The sequence below is a fragment of the Pygocentrus nattereri genome, chromosome 1 (assembly GCF_015220715.1).
Source record: "Pygocentrus nattereri isolate fPygNat1 chromosome 1, fPygNat1.pri, whole genome shotgun sequence".
Classification (NCBI taxonomy): Eukaryota; Metazoa; Chordata; class Actinopteri; order Characiformes; family Serrasalmidae; genus Pygocentrus; species Pygocentrus nattereri.
In genome coordinates, this window is record NC_051211.1 from 40,332,100 (window position 1) to 40,349,675 (window position 17,576).

The 17,576-nt window shown below is 40.3% G+C and overlaps 1 protein-coding gene across 4 annotated transcripts in view; it reads right to left on the reverse strand.

The window, feature by feature from the left end:
• Positions 1 to 17,576, reverse strand: part of ahcyl2b (adenosylhomocysteinase like 2b) — a 43,012-nt gene that overhangs the window by 14,966 nt on the left and 10,470 nt on the right. Inside the window, exons 1-5 of one of the 4 annotated variants that reach the window (XM_017693994.2) lie at positions 6,569 to 6,666; positions 2,730 to 2,841; positions 2,244 to 2,387; positions 260 to 360; positions 41 to 143 (exon numbers count right to left, since the gene is read on the reverse strand). In XM_017693994.2, the coding sequence (XP_017549483.1) occupies positions 41 to 143; positions 260 to 360; positions 2,244 to 2,387; positions 2,730 to 2,841; positions 6,569 to 6,619 (511 nt within the window). In that variant the 5' untranslated portion in view covers positions 6,620 to 6,666. Of the gene's footprint in view, positions 1 to 40; positions 144 to 259; positions 361 to 2,243; positions 2,388 to 2,729; positions 2,842 to 6,568; positions 6,667 to 17,576 lie in introns of those variants that run through there. The other 3 variants (XM_037539000.1, XM_017693993.2, XM_017693991.2) reach the window with 3 other exon arrangements.

Sequence of the window (17,576 nt, forward strand, 5' to 3'; positions counted from 1 at the left end):
ACAGATTGCAAAGGAAGGACTGAATATGAAGGAGACTCACCTCCCTCTGCCAGGGCAGCTGCCACCTCGTTCTGAGTAGAGTAGATGTTACACGCAGCCCACCTGCACTGAGCCCCCAGAGCGGAAAGGGTCTCCATCAGCACCTGGTTTTATACGATCACACAAAAACGTGTTGAAGTCAGACAAGGGCATGATTTGTGTGAGCTAATTCAATGAGACATGTGTGATTTAAGTGGGATCACATTCAGAGGCTACTCACAGCAGTCTGGGCTGTAATGTGAGTGCAGCCCACCACTTTAGCTCCAGCCAGGGGCTTCTCTCCCTGAGCTCTCTTCCTCAGAGCCATGAGAGCTGGCATCTCTGTAGAGCGTGCACACACATACACGCACACACTTGTTTATGACCTTGAGACTAACATTCATACACAGTATCAAGATGATATGCAGCTCTGCTCGTTCAAAATTAAAGGCATAATAATGCGATTTCTCAGTGCTGCTGTCACATTTATTTGATATGTAAAGAAGGGATTCTAGCAATGTTGAAAACATGAGCTTGGGGGGCCATTGCCAAATTCTAAAAAGAGAACATCAGAAAGATGTACAGGTTACAGAACAGCACAGTACAGGAGAGAATAGAAAATGGTGTGCATGTCTAAATGTGTGTGTACTCCATCAGTATTTGGTTGGATGGTTATTAAGGGGGTGAAGTAGGCAGCACCCCGCAGCCTCTCAGTACAGTGTGAGCATATGGGCCGCTCAGTAGAGCAGGAAGAACACTAGAGCACATTTTCATGCAGGGCTAGTTGGTGGTGGATAACTTTCTTCTTTCATTTACAGTGTTTAGTCAGCATGTCTTTATCTTATACTTACTTATGAATACTACTTACAAATCAATTAATTAAAACATAAAAAACTGAGACTTTAAGACTGCACAATATCACTTGCTAACTGTTATGAAGGTAGACTGCAGATTGGATATAATTCTTGGTTACCTGTTCTCATCCACAAAGGGCCAGTGTGGCTGCAGGCCTTTAATTCAACAAGGAGGTAGGTAGTTTTTTCTCTTTTTTCCATACTTTTTATTAAATGTAATTTTGAGATGGTCCCCAACACTGATGCAGACAATGAAGTAAATGAAGTGATGGCACAACTTCAGACAAAAAAAAAACAAAAAAAAAAAACAAAAATGTTGTGTTTGTAGTACTTTGACCTAAAACCTCCACATAATATAGGTAGTTTTTGTACAGGCAGGATATCTCTTTGCCGCAACAACAGGGTCCATCCCACTGAATAATAAATGATGAATGGCTTAAATGTGGCCTGTAAATGTGAAGAGCTGTAACACAGCCCAACATTTTTTTATATGACAAACTGAGGTACTGGACCAAATCAAGAACCAAATGGCAACTACATAAAAAAAGTGGAACTTTTCTTAAGCCTGCCTTCTGTTTAATTTTTGAGCTACATTAAGTAATATGCAATAACTGAAAATAAGTCATTTAATAATATATATGTTGATGTTATAGCTTCAGGCAGCAGCATCGTTTAACCGGTTTACAGTTCAACGTGCTAGTTCACTCGACAAGCTGAGTTTGACGTTTGGTAATGTTTGTAAGAACATCAGCTCATTCTGACAAATCACGTACAGGGTAAACTGTGCCTCCTCCAAGAGCAGTTAAGTTCATCAGAACACCAGCATGGAAGTAAAGCCACTGTTTACTGACAGTTCTGCTGCTTCAGAATAGTCACTAGGATGCTTTCATTTCTAGTGGCTGAAAGCAACGCTGTTTCCGTGGAAAGCCAAGTCAAACTTGCATATGTTGCATATGACTACTTCATGCTTCATTTTAAGAAAATGCTCCCACACCTGACTTCTTTTTCAATTTTCAAGTATAATTCATTTTTTTCTTTCAGCACCTTCTTACATAGGTACGACACCAAGTGAACTGCTGCCCTCTTCAGGTTAAGTTGTTAACTCACTCTAGGTTGGAATTCACTTTGAAAATCTAAAGCAAAAAAAGATAGGCAAGATTTTTTTTTTTATTGCTGACATCAACAAAAATGTTGAATAGCTGTCTTAGCCCTAATCAATACAAATCACACTATGGTACTTTATACATATCATGTAGCCCTAACCCACATGAACACCTCACTTACCCATATGTCTACACTGTGCCTGTAAGGTCCTTTGAGGTCAGCCCTAAACTCCATGAATTTTATGAATACAGGCGATTTCCCGCCTACCTTGTTCAGCAATCTCAATCTCTCTGCGTCCAAAGTCAGCCTGTTTGATGTTTTTGATGCAGAAGTCTCCATTGCCCTTGGAGTTCTTCTGCTGCTTGTCACGAGGAGAGGTTTCATCATCTGAGCTGTCAGTGTAAGAGGCAGCTGGAGAGACAGAGATCGGTCTGTGAGAACAAATCCAGACTCACACTACTAACAGCTCCACCGACTGTGTGTCTGCGTTGTGGCCTCAATGTTTATAGCACGACTTACAACATCCTTTGTCCCTCTAAAAGTATGTTCTCCTCCATCACTGTTGGTCTAACCCTCCTAAAGAGGACTATAAGGGCCCAATGAAACTCCTTCTCTCTTACACACAGACATACAAAAATCCTGGAGCTCTCAATACACTTGACCCATTGTAAAGTGAAAGTCGGTGAGAGTGTGGGTGATGGCACTTACTGAACCAGAGTGTAGGTGTGTGTGTGTGTGTACACATTTTCATACCTGAGCTGTAGCTGTCTGTAGAGGACTGGGAGATGGAGCGAGACAGAGATCGGCGGCCTATCTTGGTAGGTCGCTTGTTGAACTCCTGCTTCTGGTCTGCAAACTGTATCTGCTGTGCACAGTGAAGAAAGAGAAAAGGGACACATCACTGATACAACATCTGATACAACATTTTGACGCTGTCATAAGAAAACCTTTCATCTCCAAAACAGTAATGGTAACAGTATAGTATAAGGAAAAAAGCTTTCTTAATTTAACATTTGTTAATGCAACTTTATAAAATACTTGTCTTTTCTAAAATACTTCGCTTTTCAAGTGTCCTACTGATCATTTGGTAATGAAAAGTTCAATCAATGTAAAGGGCAGCTGGCAGTTTCAAATAGTATAAATGACAGAAACAAAAAGACAAACAAGTTTTATATACAATACTCATATATATATATATATATATATATATATATATATATATATATATATATATATATATATATATATATATATATACACACACACACACACACACACACACACACACACACACACACACACACACACACACACACACACACACACGACACTTTATTAGGTACACTGTTCAATTGCTTGTTAACACAAATAGTTACATGGCTGCAAATCAAAGCATTTAGGCATGTAAAGGTGGTCAAGACAACTTGCTGAAGTGTAAACCGAACATCAGAATGGGGAAGAAAGGTGATTTAAGTGTCTGAGTATTTCAGAAACTGCTGATCTACTGGGATTTTCACATACAACCATCTCTAGGGTTTACAGAGAATGGTCCAAAAAAGGGAAAATATCCAGTGAGCAGAAGTTGTGTGAACAAAAATGCCTTGTTGATGTGAGAGGACAGAGGAGAATGGGCAGACTGGTTCGAAATGATAGAAAGGCAGCAGTAACTCAAATAACCAACCAAAATCTTTGAGGAATGTTTCCAAAACCTTGTTGAAAGTATGCCACAAAGAATTAAGGCAGTTCTGAAGGCAAAAGGGGTCCAACCTTTTACTAGCAAGATGTACCTAATAAAGTGGCTGGTGAGAGTGTGAGTGTGAGTGTGTGTGTGTGTGTGTGTGTGTGTGTGTGTGTGTGTGTGTATGTATATATGTATGATGGAACTATTCAAGGCGACCCATCTTTTAGCATAAATGGTGCTGCAAGAAAAATATTCCCCCTGATGGAGTTGTATGTCTGCCGGCAATAAGTCATATTTCATTAATGCTTCAAATAACACATATTGAGTAACTTTTTAAAACAAAATGTTGTGGACAAAATTTTGGTCAATCCAGTGACTGCTCTTAAACTGCTGCTGGTGCTGGCCAGCATAAACATATATTTGCTTCACCGTAAGACTGTTAAAAACCAAATGTGTGTATACACGGATGTAACTGATGAAATTCTGATAGCTATGGCCAGCTTAGCATGAAATATATAAATAAATATACATATACATATATACAGGTGGGCAGCATGTTTGAGGCACAGACTAAAAAACAACCAACTCTACAACAAAACGACCAGCTTCTAAAACCACTCTGAGATCATCCTGCCTGAAACTTTACAGCCCTACTTAATTACAATTACTTACAAGGGCAGCAACAGCAGCCACTGGGACATAGCCTGCAGTAATGGCTGATATGTTGGTAAACTCAAGTTAATATTCGTGGGGTGGCAGCTGCTGGGAAGGAAATGCCGTCAGAGTTGTGTGAGGATTAAACTACAGCGTGGCTTGCCTCTGCTGATGGTATTATCTGAATGAACAGCAGCTCTCAAATCCTCTACTCCATCAAGAGATTTTAAAGCAGCACTCTTGCATAAGCCCATGCATCAACAACCACATCAAAGTAGTATTAGAATGCAAGATGATCAGTGATGATTAGTGATGATTAATGGCAATTATTAATTTATAGGATCTATTCAATGAGTTATATTTCAACGATCATGAAACACCAACAGCAGATCAACAGCAATTTAATCATGCAATGGTCTTGAAATCTCATATGTAAAAACAGAATGTCTCAAAAACCCTTCCACATACAGTTTCAGACGCCAACACAGTTCCCACAGATTGTGACACAGATAACCAGTCTACTAAAACTACTGATGAATGAACAGTATCCCCTGAAGTTCTAAACCTTTAATTAAAAAAGTGGCAAGTAATCAGAAAATTTGCCCTTTCTGAGCACTCCCTTCTCCCTGCCACCACAGTGCTAAACCTTCCCTTATAACTCTAAATGAAAATCCTCAATCCATTTCCTCTACTGCTGATAAGTTCAGAAAAGCCAAATAAGTCCAGAAAGTGATATTTTTAATCAGTGAAAATGATATATGAGTGAAGCCTGTGTTTTTTTCCGTTAAAGCCTATAGGGGAAGTGGTGCTTTTAAGCTGAGCAGGAACAGCCGTGGTTAAGAACAAAGCTCCGAGTCATGCAAAGAAGCCCACATGCGGTGCGGCGCACTGAGGATATAGCCATGACTCAGACACACAGTCTCTCCGTTTCTCACACACATACGCAGAGAAACCTTGAATCACGCAAGGCCTTTTGTGTATAGGACCCAATCACTGGTTTCGACTCACTGACTGAAGAGGTTTTGTAACACAATAGCTCAGATTAAACAGAGAAGGCCTTGACTCATATGGGAAAAGAAGGGCCACATGAAACAAAGTGCCTGAATCTGACCTCTCGTTATCAATGTTTTATGAAGTGGTAACTTTTATTGTACTGCAAGCTCACACTATGTACTGTACAGCCTCAGAGGAACAAACTGAGACGAGAAACTGATAAAGCAATGTTCAGTGACACTCAAAGGAGGCGATATAGTGACTCCAGAAAAGACAAGTGTGAACGTTCCCCACAAATAAGCCAGAACAAATGCACATAACTCCCCTTGCATGCTTCTAAAATGCTCAAATAGCCAGACACACCCAAAATAAATGTGCAGGTTCTCACTTTACAACTTGCAGCCTCCACTTACACGCATAATCCAGTGCACATCAGCACACAATTCCACACACAATGAGGCCTCCACCAGCGTCAGGCTAACACAGGTAAATATACTCCATTTGGAACTCTGGCAGTTAGCCATGAAAAGTGGAGGGTGCTGACAGGTCAGGGCTGAGTGAGGTCAGCAGCGCTGTGAGAGACCGGACAACCTCCATGCTACAGGCCACAGGACACAGGCTTGTTGACTGCTGATGACTTGATAGCTATTCATTGTTAACACATGTCTGTCATAGGGCTGTAACACCTTGACTGTACTGTGTTTGAGAAATGAGACAAAGTGCATTAACAATATGAGCTGCATTCTAATAATTATGCTTTGTAATGCAAATGTACTGTTTCAACACCAAAGGCCACAATTAGCTTAAAAGGAACTGGTTCAAATGTGATTGATTAGCCAAGACATGTTTGGCGCTCCTTCAGTTTTGCATAGGAGCTACAAGACTAACGTAGCTAAGCAGTAACGAACACCTAAGTCACTGAAATTCTTATTTTTTAACCTGATGGCTCCTGTGCAGAATTAAAAGAATAAAACTTCAGACATAAACATGTCTCGGCTGATTAACTATATCTGAAGTAGGGGTAAGACTATTCTATTTAAACCACACCAGAACAACCAACGTCTAGCACACCTAATCAGTTTTTCAATGACATGAAGTCATAATTTCTTTAAAAATATCATGAAAATACTTAGTTGTAAACCTAGTGTCACAAACTGAGGGCATCATTAGCCCTAGTCTGCAGGCAGTCACTGAAAAAGGAGCCTAAGGAGGCACCTCCTGCATCCTAAGTTCCACAGCCCATTGGCAAAATTGCTCCTCTTACCTTCCTCGTAGAAGGCTCACCATTCTCTCCATCCTTCTTTTTCTTCAACATGATGGAGGGATGGAAATGAAGTGTGAGGGCAGTACAGAAAGAAGGACCCATGTGCTGGGCCGTATCTTTTTATACCCGCTTTACTCAAGGCCAGTCCCGACTGGTCCCGCTGCCCGTCAAGCACAATGCACAATTGTTCCCTTTTTTTAAATTCCTCACCCATCACTCCTTTAATTGTTAATTGTTCCGAGCCTGGAATGAATACAGCTGTTTGAATCGAGAGCCAATGGTGGCCTGGCTGGACCAACGTTCTAACCAGGTCATTATGTGGTCTGCAGTGTTCTCGTGCACATGTTTGTGTGTGTTGGTCCTTTTTTAGGGAGGGTTTATTAGGTGATTACAGTACTTCAGGCCCGGGAGAGTAGACTCTGCCAAGGATACCTGCTGCCACCGCTGTCCCTGACAATGGGCTCATTGTGTGTGTGAAAGCTTAGAAAGGTAGGACGCATGAGTGAGAAGAGGCAGATCATGCTGCATATGCTGTCGCGTGTCACTCGGAAGGCACGCCATGCAGATATCATGCCAATATAAAAAGCTTCCCATATTATGGTGTGCATTTCAGGACATCCTCAAACCACAGCGCCTGACTGTCGAGCATCTTGGAAAAAACGCTGCCTTGTATCAGCTCTCATGCAATTTCAAAATGGTTGATAAGCCAGGCATCTCAACTCCTGTCCTGGGGAGTTGGACTGACCTGCACAGTTTCACATATCTAATCCAGGCCAGCAAGCTCATGATAATTAAGTGGATCAGCTGGGGCAAGAAAATGTTGAAACTGTGTAGGTCAAGGGTCTCCAGGACCGATGCTCAGAACCACTTGGCTAAGCTAAGTGGCTACAGACACCTCAGCCATGGCTGGTAAAGTTTGTGATATTCACAAAATCCCAATCTCTCTTACAAGATAAAATTGATTACCCCAATCAAATTAATGGCAATATCCTACAACTGCAATTTTACTGATTAAGCTTCAACTCATGTACTCAATGGGCTTGGGTGCACGTCTGCTTCAGTGTTAGGAATCATCTCAAAATGGTCAGAAAAGCACATATGTGAACACTTTGTGGAAATAAAAAGACCCAAAGACCTGATTTCATTGTTTACTAAAATCTGAATAAAGAAAAATGCTGACTAATCATGCTGTCGTACAACATACTAACAACGCTAAGAGCTGGGAAGCAGGAGAAATGCTGGACTGAGTTACTAATTAGTGCTAACAGTTTGCCAACTTTGGAACTCAAACAATGCAGCTGCATTAGATGGTATTATTAATAGATTGTCCATTCTCCACAATGCACCCTGTACCAGTTTTGCACCGTGCACCGTTACACCTCTCAGTGCTAGGAACTCTGAAGGCACTCTGAAGACTACAGCTTTGAAATGGACTCCTTCAGGCTTCTCATGTGTCTTAATATAACAAGGTCAGTCTGATCTGGACTGTTCTATCTTGACCTAACCAAAGCAACAACAACATTTTGGAAAAACAGAGATGAAGGCTTTAGATAACATCATTAAGAGCTGAAACTCAGCACATACAGTTTGTTTCCCTTTTAAATGACAGGGATCACTAAGTGCAGAGGGTGAGGTATTTTAATCTGAGAGATAATATGGGTGGATTTGTGGATTACAGGAGAAAAGCTCCATTTCTGGGAATAAAAAGAGTGGCAATATGTTACTGCAAAGGGGCACATACCCAGGCCTGAGCACATCAAAGTGAAATGATGTGTTATGTAAGAGGGTGATGCAGGGGTTTTGTGTGTGAGAGAAAGACACAGAGAGATACAGACTCACATGCATACACATGCAGCATTCTAATAGCACCAATTGCTCGAACTGTTGGAGAGTCGTGATGATTAGCAGGCACAGCAGAAGAGCGCACACACATCCTGAGCCTTGATGCCAGTCATATTCATCCAGAACAAAGTTATCACATGTTTAAGGTAACGCTGAAAAACAGAGCACGTGTTACACGTTACACAAGTGAACCGAAGCATAAATGATTCATCGTTCATTTAATGCTGAATCACTTGTCGATGTTATTCAAGGACATTTGAGCCACATGACTGATTCGTGATGGGCTCTATGCTAAAACGTACTGTACCGGACCTCACACAAGCAATAATTCATCTCTCATTTGTGTGCATGTTAAATACATAGTATATTATAGATGCATCCTAACTGTAAAGCCGAGACCAACATAACAGATGCTCTCTGAGGAAAAAACACCATCGCCACATCAAACCATACAGACAGTGTGGGTGCAGGACAGCAGCCAAATAGCATGCCAGCAAAGCAGGCTCGCTTAGAGCCAAGTAATGCCACTTTTGGAGTGCTACAACATCAGTGAGGAATACAGGCACTGTGCCAGGGAAACACTTTACTTAGAATTTGAGGGGTGGCTGGGTGAGTGCCCTGGTACAGTATAATAACTTCACAACATGGCAATACGTCTCTAAAGGCATTTTTACCAGCTAAAATATTCAACGTTTTAGACATGAGAGCCATACATAAGCGAATACGCCAACGGTGGCCATTCATTTCCAAGTTGTCAAATATTCACCTTCTTGTATACGGTGTCCACTCACACTGACGTGAAGAAGAACTGCATGAAAGGAATCATGTATCCCTTTTGGTCAGACAGCTGGAGGGGAAGGAAAAACCTGATATGCTCACTGTTCAATGAGAACTGTTTGAGACATTATCTTTGTAGCAGTATGTAGCTTGAGCAATGGACTCATGCTAGACACGACTTGCATAAAATCCATGAGCCATTCCATTGGTGCTTATGGATATTACAATTTAGTGTTTTTATTCTCCTAATTTCTCTCAACTCATCAGCTGCCAGAGACCTGAACCAAGATATACTAAGTCAGCAGTTGCATCAGCTAACCGCTAACAGCTGATCCTCAGTTGAGGTATTTTTGGTATCAATCCAGTTGCACAGTTCAGTAAGCAAATAAACGATTAAGTAATCCTGTGCCCCCATATTCAAAAATCTATTTTAGACACAAGACAAAACCTAATTGCACTAAAAGTGAAGCAGGATTAAGTGGGTGTGGGTAAGTAATTAAACACTAGTTAAAGCTCCATCTTACATTTTTAGTTGCTCATGTAAACTTTCCTCACTCTCTTTCTAAACTGCAGAGGACATGCAAATTCCCTCACTAAATTCAATTCTATTACTAAATACATCCTGTACACTCCTTGCAGCGTGCAACTGCACTGGAGAGCACCCCACTATCACGATGTAGTCAGAAATAATAAATAGTACACGTGATGGAAATCTGATGGCAGGATAACAAGAACCTCACAAACAACAATCACAGAACTGCCACATTTCTAACAGTCTTCAGGTCTGAAATAACACTAAGGAAATAGAGTCTCTGAACTTTTGGAAAGACATTTGATCAGTACTGTAACCTAGACTCTCAAGAGAAAGCCTCCAGTGGGGAAACAGGCCAGAACCAGGACAGGAAAAACAAAGCATCACAATCTACAGTGTTTTAAATACCGAACTGAAATAAACAGCCCTGATGAACCCGAGGGGACTGCCAAAAATAAGCATGTAAGCGTCCTTTGACTTTTTCATCAGAGAACTAGAACAGCAATATCCAGGCTATAACAGCAGGCCTTATGGGCCTTAAATAACTGAAATCAAAGAAACTGATAGAAAGAATCCCCTCCTTCCTTAATGTATTACAGAATATGCTGCTATGTAATATATGTAAATGTACCACAAGTAAATGTTTATTCAAATGACTTCTTTCCTTTAAATACAGATGACTGTCATATAAATAAACTGTGATAATTTAATTTTGTTTGCTTTCATACCCATACCATACTTTGCACAGACATAAAATGATGGTGCATGCACACAACCTTGTATCATGAGTATCTACAGTTACATAAAATCATGTGCACAGCCAAGCAGAGCTTACATGTTTTTCTTAAGGCTATTTTTTTTTATTATTTCTCTTAAGCTGACTGATGAAAACTAATCCATTTAACATTCTGGTTCTTGTGACACAATATGATTATGATCATGAGACTGAGGACCACGAAAAATAATTGCAGTCACCATAAATATTTGTGGCTCTCTCAATTAAGTGTGGTCAGACAATAATGTAATAATTGTGACAGACATAGTAGACGTTTGCAACAATCAGCAATCCCCTAATCAAGCTGCCTGACACTGCCATTCACACAGTGGCTTGAGACAAGATAGTGGCTGGTCTCAGGTGATGGGAATTATGATGAAGTCAGACTATAACATGGCAAAAACAATGGTCATGTAAGTTTAGCCTAATTCTGTTTGTCTCAGGATAATCCACACCCCATGTTCACAAGATACTCATTGTAAAACTCACATAAAGAAGCTAAAGACAACATTATCTAGTCACAGACAGGCATCAGCTTTGCTGCCCTCTGTCTGACAGCTAATGAGCCTGTAGGCCTTCTTTATGCTTTCTGATGAGGCCGACTAGCGACAGAAACATGGGTGAAAGAACAGGATGGGGTTCATTTTTATATTCTCCTCTGGACAGTCACAAGAACAGACACAAAGCCCCTTCAGACAATAAGGTTCACACTTAGCTAGCAGAAACATTGGTGACATATGATCCACAATGGCGCTTTGTTAAAAGAGGGAAACTAGAAGCAATGTTTAAGATGAGCACTTCAGAGATCTCTCATTCTGAGACCTGAGGAACTAGACCAGAAGGAAATCTTCTAAGCCTTTTAGTTTTCTTCAGTAGCCTTTACTTACGTAATACTACTTCTGAAATTTTCCATATCATTAAAATTCAACCCGTTCCCTTTTCAATGATTATATACACCTTTGCACACTTCCCCCAAGGACAATATAAGATCAGCAGACTTGGTAACCAGCTTGACCTTTCCAACAATGAAGCACTGAAAGGCACTCAAGCAGTGAACTAGGCATGAACTTTGATGCCATTTTTGCAATCCACAGACACAAAGGTGAAGTCCTGTGACGAGTCCATTTGAGTGTGTGCCCAGTATTCATAAACACAGGGCGGACCAAAGGGCTGCAGTGGAAAGTCACTGCACCAGATGGTACAGCAGAGTAGTCACCGAATGTGATTACACCTCTCACTTTTCAGCTGCATGTTATTCCATTGCATTTTCTTTTCTTTCTCTCTGTACCTTGACCAGCTTTCTTTTCCCTTCTCCCTTTTCTTTCTCGCACCGGAGCATCCTTCAGTTACCACAGTGTAACACTACGCCTTTGTAAAACGAAGGGACACCATGCAGTGGAAAAGGATTTTGAGAGAACGGAAAAGGGATGATTAATAAAAAGTCTTTACGTTCTCCTGACATTGCGCAAGTATGTGTGTAAGAATGTGTGCGTACACATTAATCTCTCCATGTGAAAAGTACTCCGTTGCTCAGCTGCAGGGTAGCAGGGTGCCACATGAGTCGATTAAAAAACTGCCATCTGATACGATTCCCCGCCATTACAAAAACAAACTCACTCTTGCTTTGGCAGAGAGGAGCCTCTGGATGTTGAGCTACAGCTGTGCGTTGGGAAAAGGCAGAAATGTCAGTAACATGTATACAGTTCATTGCTCAACAGCCTCCTGATTTAGGGTCTCAAAACAAAGTGACCACAGGACATACCTATACTGAAAGAGTACTACAAAAAGTAAATGTGCCACATAGACAAAACAGATGTTTCTGAAAAGGTAAATAAGCTTGGAGACTTCATCAACGGGTCCATGAGTTCAAGGCTGCCCATCAAAGTATAAATCAAACGAATGAATCCACCCAGTTTGGTTTCTAATACTCAATGTAAAAGGACAAAGGCCATCCTTTGAGTACGGCCGAATTGGCGGCTGCTTCAATAAAACCCTGAGTGCACTTCAGCCACTGTAAACCTCTTCCTGCGTGCCAGTTCTGAAAATTTCCTTCACAGATGAACACAAAGAAGCAATCATTGTCTTGAGGTTTGTGGATAAAAGCTTCTATTTATGTGCCAGATGGTGTTCCTCTGAGATTCTGAGTAAGCACTGAACAGCAAGAGTGTGATGTTCCTGCCAGCCTGGATTGGGGCCTGTACCAACGTTGAACATGTCTTCTCACAATTTATGCTAGATCTTCCATGGAGATAAGAACAGTGTTCAACAGCAGCATGTTCTGAGGCAAAAATAAATACTTCATGGAAAATGTGCAGAAGAAAAAAAAAAAAAAAAAGTTTGTCAATGTAGGCTATAGAAACAGAAACTATCATTAATATTTTATGAATGTCAACAAACCTTTCTTCCGTTCAAGCCATTTACCAATACTTAAAATCTACTGCAAAAACATAATTGGAAATTTATTTACACAAATTACACATGCCCCTTAGAAGAAACTAGCTGGAATGAGAAGACGGTGAAAGCATTTTTAAAGGAATGTTGTAACTTTTCAGCACTTACAGATAGAAGAAAAGGCATTCAGAAAAGGCGAAAGCTTTCAAAACAAAGTGCTCAAACAATTCTACATGGTATAAATCACTCGCTTAATGGTTCAGGTGGAAAAAATAGAAAATGATAAAAGTGCATCCCAATGTTTTCATTGGTAGGTTATGGGGAAGTCAAAAGTACACAAGTTGCAACATACATAAAATTTGAAACTGAAACATGTTAAATGCAACTTTATTTTATCAATAAACAAAAACTTCAAGACTTTTTGTGCAGTCTGAAAAAACGTGCTTTTAAAAAGCGGGTTATCGCTTGCAATTTGCTAAGAGATTGCACTGAAACATGGCTGCTGAGGACGAGAAAATACGATAGGTCATCATATTTTACTACCTCTCATTCACCACAAGTGAATTGGCCTTGTTTTTTCTTCCCACAGAGGCCCAACTACAGACAAATATAATGGAAACTATGGAGAGATCAAAATGTACCCTAATGCAAGGTGAACTCAGTAAACCACTCCCCACAGACTCCCAAATCTAGAACTGCTGACAGGACTACATTCCCATCAGAGGGCTTTCTCTTCTCTGTGGCCTAACAGATCTAGGTACATAATGTTTGGTTGCTACTTTGTGTTCTTTAATGTGTTGAGAAAATTGTCACCTTCATGCAAAATCACCACTGGGAGACCTGATTCTTTAATCCTGACTCAGGATTCTCGTAAGTTCTTGTAAGGAGAGAGTTGTTTACAGTGCAAACCTAATTATCCAACTACTTACTGTTGCAGCAATGATGGTAAAGACACTGCTTTGGTCTTGTTCTATCAACACTGAATGTAACACATTTCGCAAGGTAAATCTGCAGGCCCCTTGTCATGTCACATTAACGGCGTTTTGGTGATTTAGACTCTGGATTTACATAAGCTATACGGTTAAACCAAACCACACAATTTGTGCTACTGACTATTCTGTTCTGTTCTGTGATGAGAATTAAATGTCTCACATGTAAAACTAACACAACCAATTCCCAATTGAGCACCATGGTGACAAAGACGCACACGCAAAGAAGAAACACTCGCACATTTCTGCTGTCCCACTGCTTTGACTGAAAGGAAAAGGATTTCCCAAGAGATCATGTACATTTTGTAAATAATAAGGATATAATAAGGAAATTATAAGGATTAGGTGCTTCATTATGATCTATTTAATGGGCTTTCCTATCCAAGTACATTCATACCAAAGACACAATAACTGGCACTTCTTCCCATGAACAATGGATTCAATTACATATATTTTATTTCAAGGCACAAAACACATTTAGGGGTTAACACGTCCTTGTGCAAATTCAAAATAAACTTACAATCTCAAAAAAAAACGGCACCTAACAACATTCAGGCACAAATAAGGCTGACTTTAAGACTGTCTCCAGGAGCTTCGGCATGCTAATTTTGGCTTTTGAACATGCAGACAGACTTTCAGCAATCATCAATGCATCTGTCACACAACCACAATCTTCTGTGAAGAGGATAAACAGAAGCAAGAGAGAGCCAGAGAGGAGATCTTGTTACCCTAGTCTGTACCTGATTCCTTATTCATAAGAACAGTCTAGCCTTGTCATCTCCTCAGTGTAAACTAAGGTAAAAGCAGAAGGCGTACTTCAGACAACACTAACCCATACAGCTACAGTCAACTGAGTACTGAAATGCCATAATATTAATTTCTCTAAAACAACTATTACAGCGTTGGACTTTGGAATGTTTTTGGGGCGAATGGCTAAGATCAACAAGCAAGTTCAACTTTTAAAAAGAGCACAAGAAGAGAGGAGATGGTCAAATGACAAAGAAACTGTGTAATGAGTAGAAAAACAAGAAGAAACTTCTTGTAGTAGCCGTTCACAATGGCTCCAACAAGCACCAATAGACTTAACAGGGCATGAGACAGGATTCAGAGCATGCTCACCCCCCGGGGTGTGAAATGAAGGAAAGGGAAAAAAAATAAATAAAAAATAAGCCATGTCATTCTGATTTATGCACACAAACAAATATTCCTGTAAAGAGAATTAAACCGTACGTGCTATAGTCACTGACATTACAGGATTCTCCAGATGCACAAGGGAGATTGGGAGCTTCAGCTAATCATGTCTTTTGAGCATCAAGACAATGTTTTACCCAAAACCAAGAACATCAAAATACTAGGGCGTAGTATTTACTTCGAATAAACCCATAACTGTAGGTTGAGTCAGTGAAGATGGAAGGGCTGAGACAATTGCAGGACAAGCCCATCACACAAATCTGCCATTTTACTTATTGTCTAGTAAATCCCCTCGAAGGTGGCTCAGCAATTTCAAGTTAGAAAACATTTCGTAATATCTGGCAAAACACTCCTCATATTGTGGCAGCTGTAAAGAAATTATAGGCTCAAAAGGAGGAGGAAAAAAAAGAATAAAAGAATCCAGTCTCTGTGTCTACCCCAGAGTCTCTAAATGGTAGTGCGGAACAATTTGGTGAAAATATCCAATTGTGTTTTTCTGCCCAATATTATTATGATGCCACACATGTTTTTTGGATGCTGCTGACTGGTCAAACTCAACTACAAGCAGTTTACGCATTTGTTGTTACTGGCCTGAATTTTCCCTCATAAAACTAAAGACAACATTATTAATAATATAGGCTACAATTAAACTCGTAGCTCTTGCAAACTGAAAAATGCACTTTGTGATTTTGATATAAATATGATTAAATTAATCAGCACTACTAAACTGGACAAAAATCAGGACGAGCAGGCATCTGTACTTTCCTGTCAATCACACCGTGTGTTTACAGCAAACAGCAGAAAACCATACACTAGCCTTAGTGTCATACCTAGCTGGCTACAAATATGAGAGTTAGTTCTTTAAGGAAACAATATCAGAACAGTAAAACATCAAAATTGTCAATTCCACCAATATCAGACACTCTCAAACAAACCAAGTAAAGAAACACAAAGGAGCAGAAGTTAAAATGAATAATTAGGGTAAACATTGGTGTTGCTTTCCAGCTCTGGAGAGCCAAGGGAGCTGCAGGGCATAATGTGCGATGCTGACCTTGCTCTATATTTTGCATATTTCGTTAATTGGTTAGTTACCTAATGAATTTGCCAACAAAATGTCAGCTAGCTTATGCTGTAATATTAACTAAGAAAGTCAGCTAGAGAGAGAAACCTATCTGAAGCCAACAAAGTGGGTTATGGGCTCTGACTGACTCCAACAAAGTTAAAGTTAGTTAACCCACTCTGTTTATCCACAGTAAACCAAGAACCAAAAAAAGTTTGATAATGTTTACAAAGGATTCAAAAGAAAGGGATGGTACAGATGTGACCACCAAGACAGACCGAATAAAAGTAGCTGCGTTTCTGTTGTCTCCACTCTGAAAATGATGTCCCCACTACAAAGCTGGGGATGGAGAGCTTAGGCTATAGTTAAATTATGGGTCTCCTTGGACAGGCTGTTGAAAATAGCATTCTCTTTCACCCAAAGCTATAATTAAGTTAAACACACTGTGCTGTAAAAGTCATTTTTAAACTTTTCACTTTGGTCAGCACTTTGTTTAATAGACAGCAGGGAGTCTGTAGTCACACATCACGCGCTGCTGTCTAGAACACCTCAAATTAATTGTGGGGGAAAAATGCATATGAAGTTATGTCTGGTATGTGAGGCAACAATATTTGCCACACATGAATTTAGCAACCTGTTGATGACTATGAAATGTTCAGCTTCACCCAGACCTGTGCAATAGTCTCTGCCCAGTTGTGGAGTACTACAGCCATGGCTTGAGTCTCTTAGTCCTGGTCAGAAAGGAAGCAGGCCAGACAGGACCATGGCTCTTCTCTGAGAGTCCTTTGTGATACAGCACTTTTTGGATACAACGAGGGCTCTTTGTGCATGGCTAATGATGGGGTCTAAGCTACATTTCACTCTGTGGAGTGTTCACTGTGTGCAGTACACTTTGTCCACCAAGCTGGCTACACAACCATCAGCCTCAGGCTTCTACCTGTAAACCAGGATTCTTACAGAAAACATATTTCAGCAGAAGCAGCACAAACTGGCCAAATCCTGGTTGGGCTATGAAAGGCCAGTATTTATTATAGCACATTTAATTTTAAATAGCACGCTGAATTTCAGTCTGAATATGAGGGGATTTATGTCAGTATGGGTGAATCATCACATAGGAATCCCAGTGATGAAAGCGGAAGAACTCATATAAAAAGGGAAGTATTTCGGACATGTTTCTCCCAGTACGGACATACATATCCTGAGAGATGTGAACTTTATCCATACTCCAACTGTTTCATTTTACTGTTATTAACTGTTAGTTAATATTTCATTCTGTTCGAATACCAAGCATAATTTCAACATCAAGACTGGACAGCCAAATGGAAGACCTGTTAATGAATACACAGGAGCAAAACCTACTGTTCTGACTACACTTAGGCTCTAGGTTGGTAGTGTAGTGGTTAACACCTCTGCCTTCTACGCTGTAGACCAGGGTTCAATCCCCCACCTAG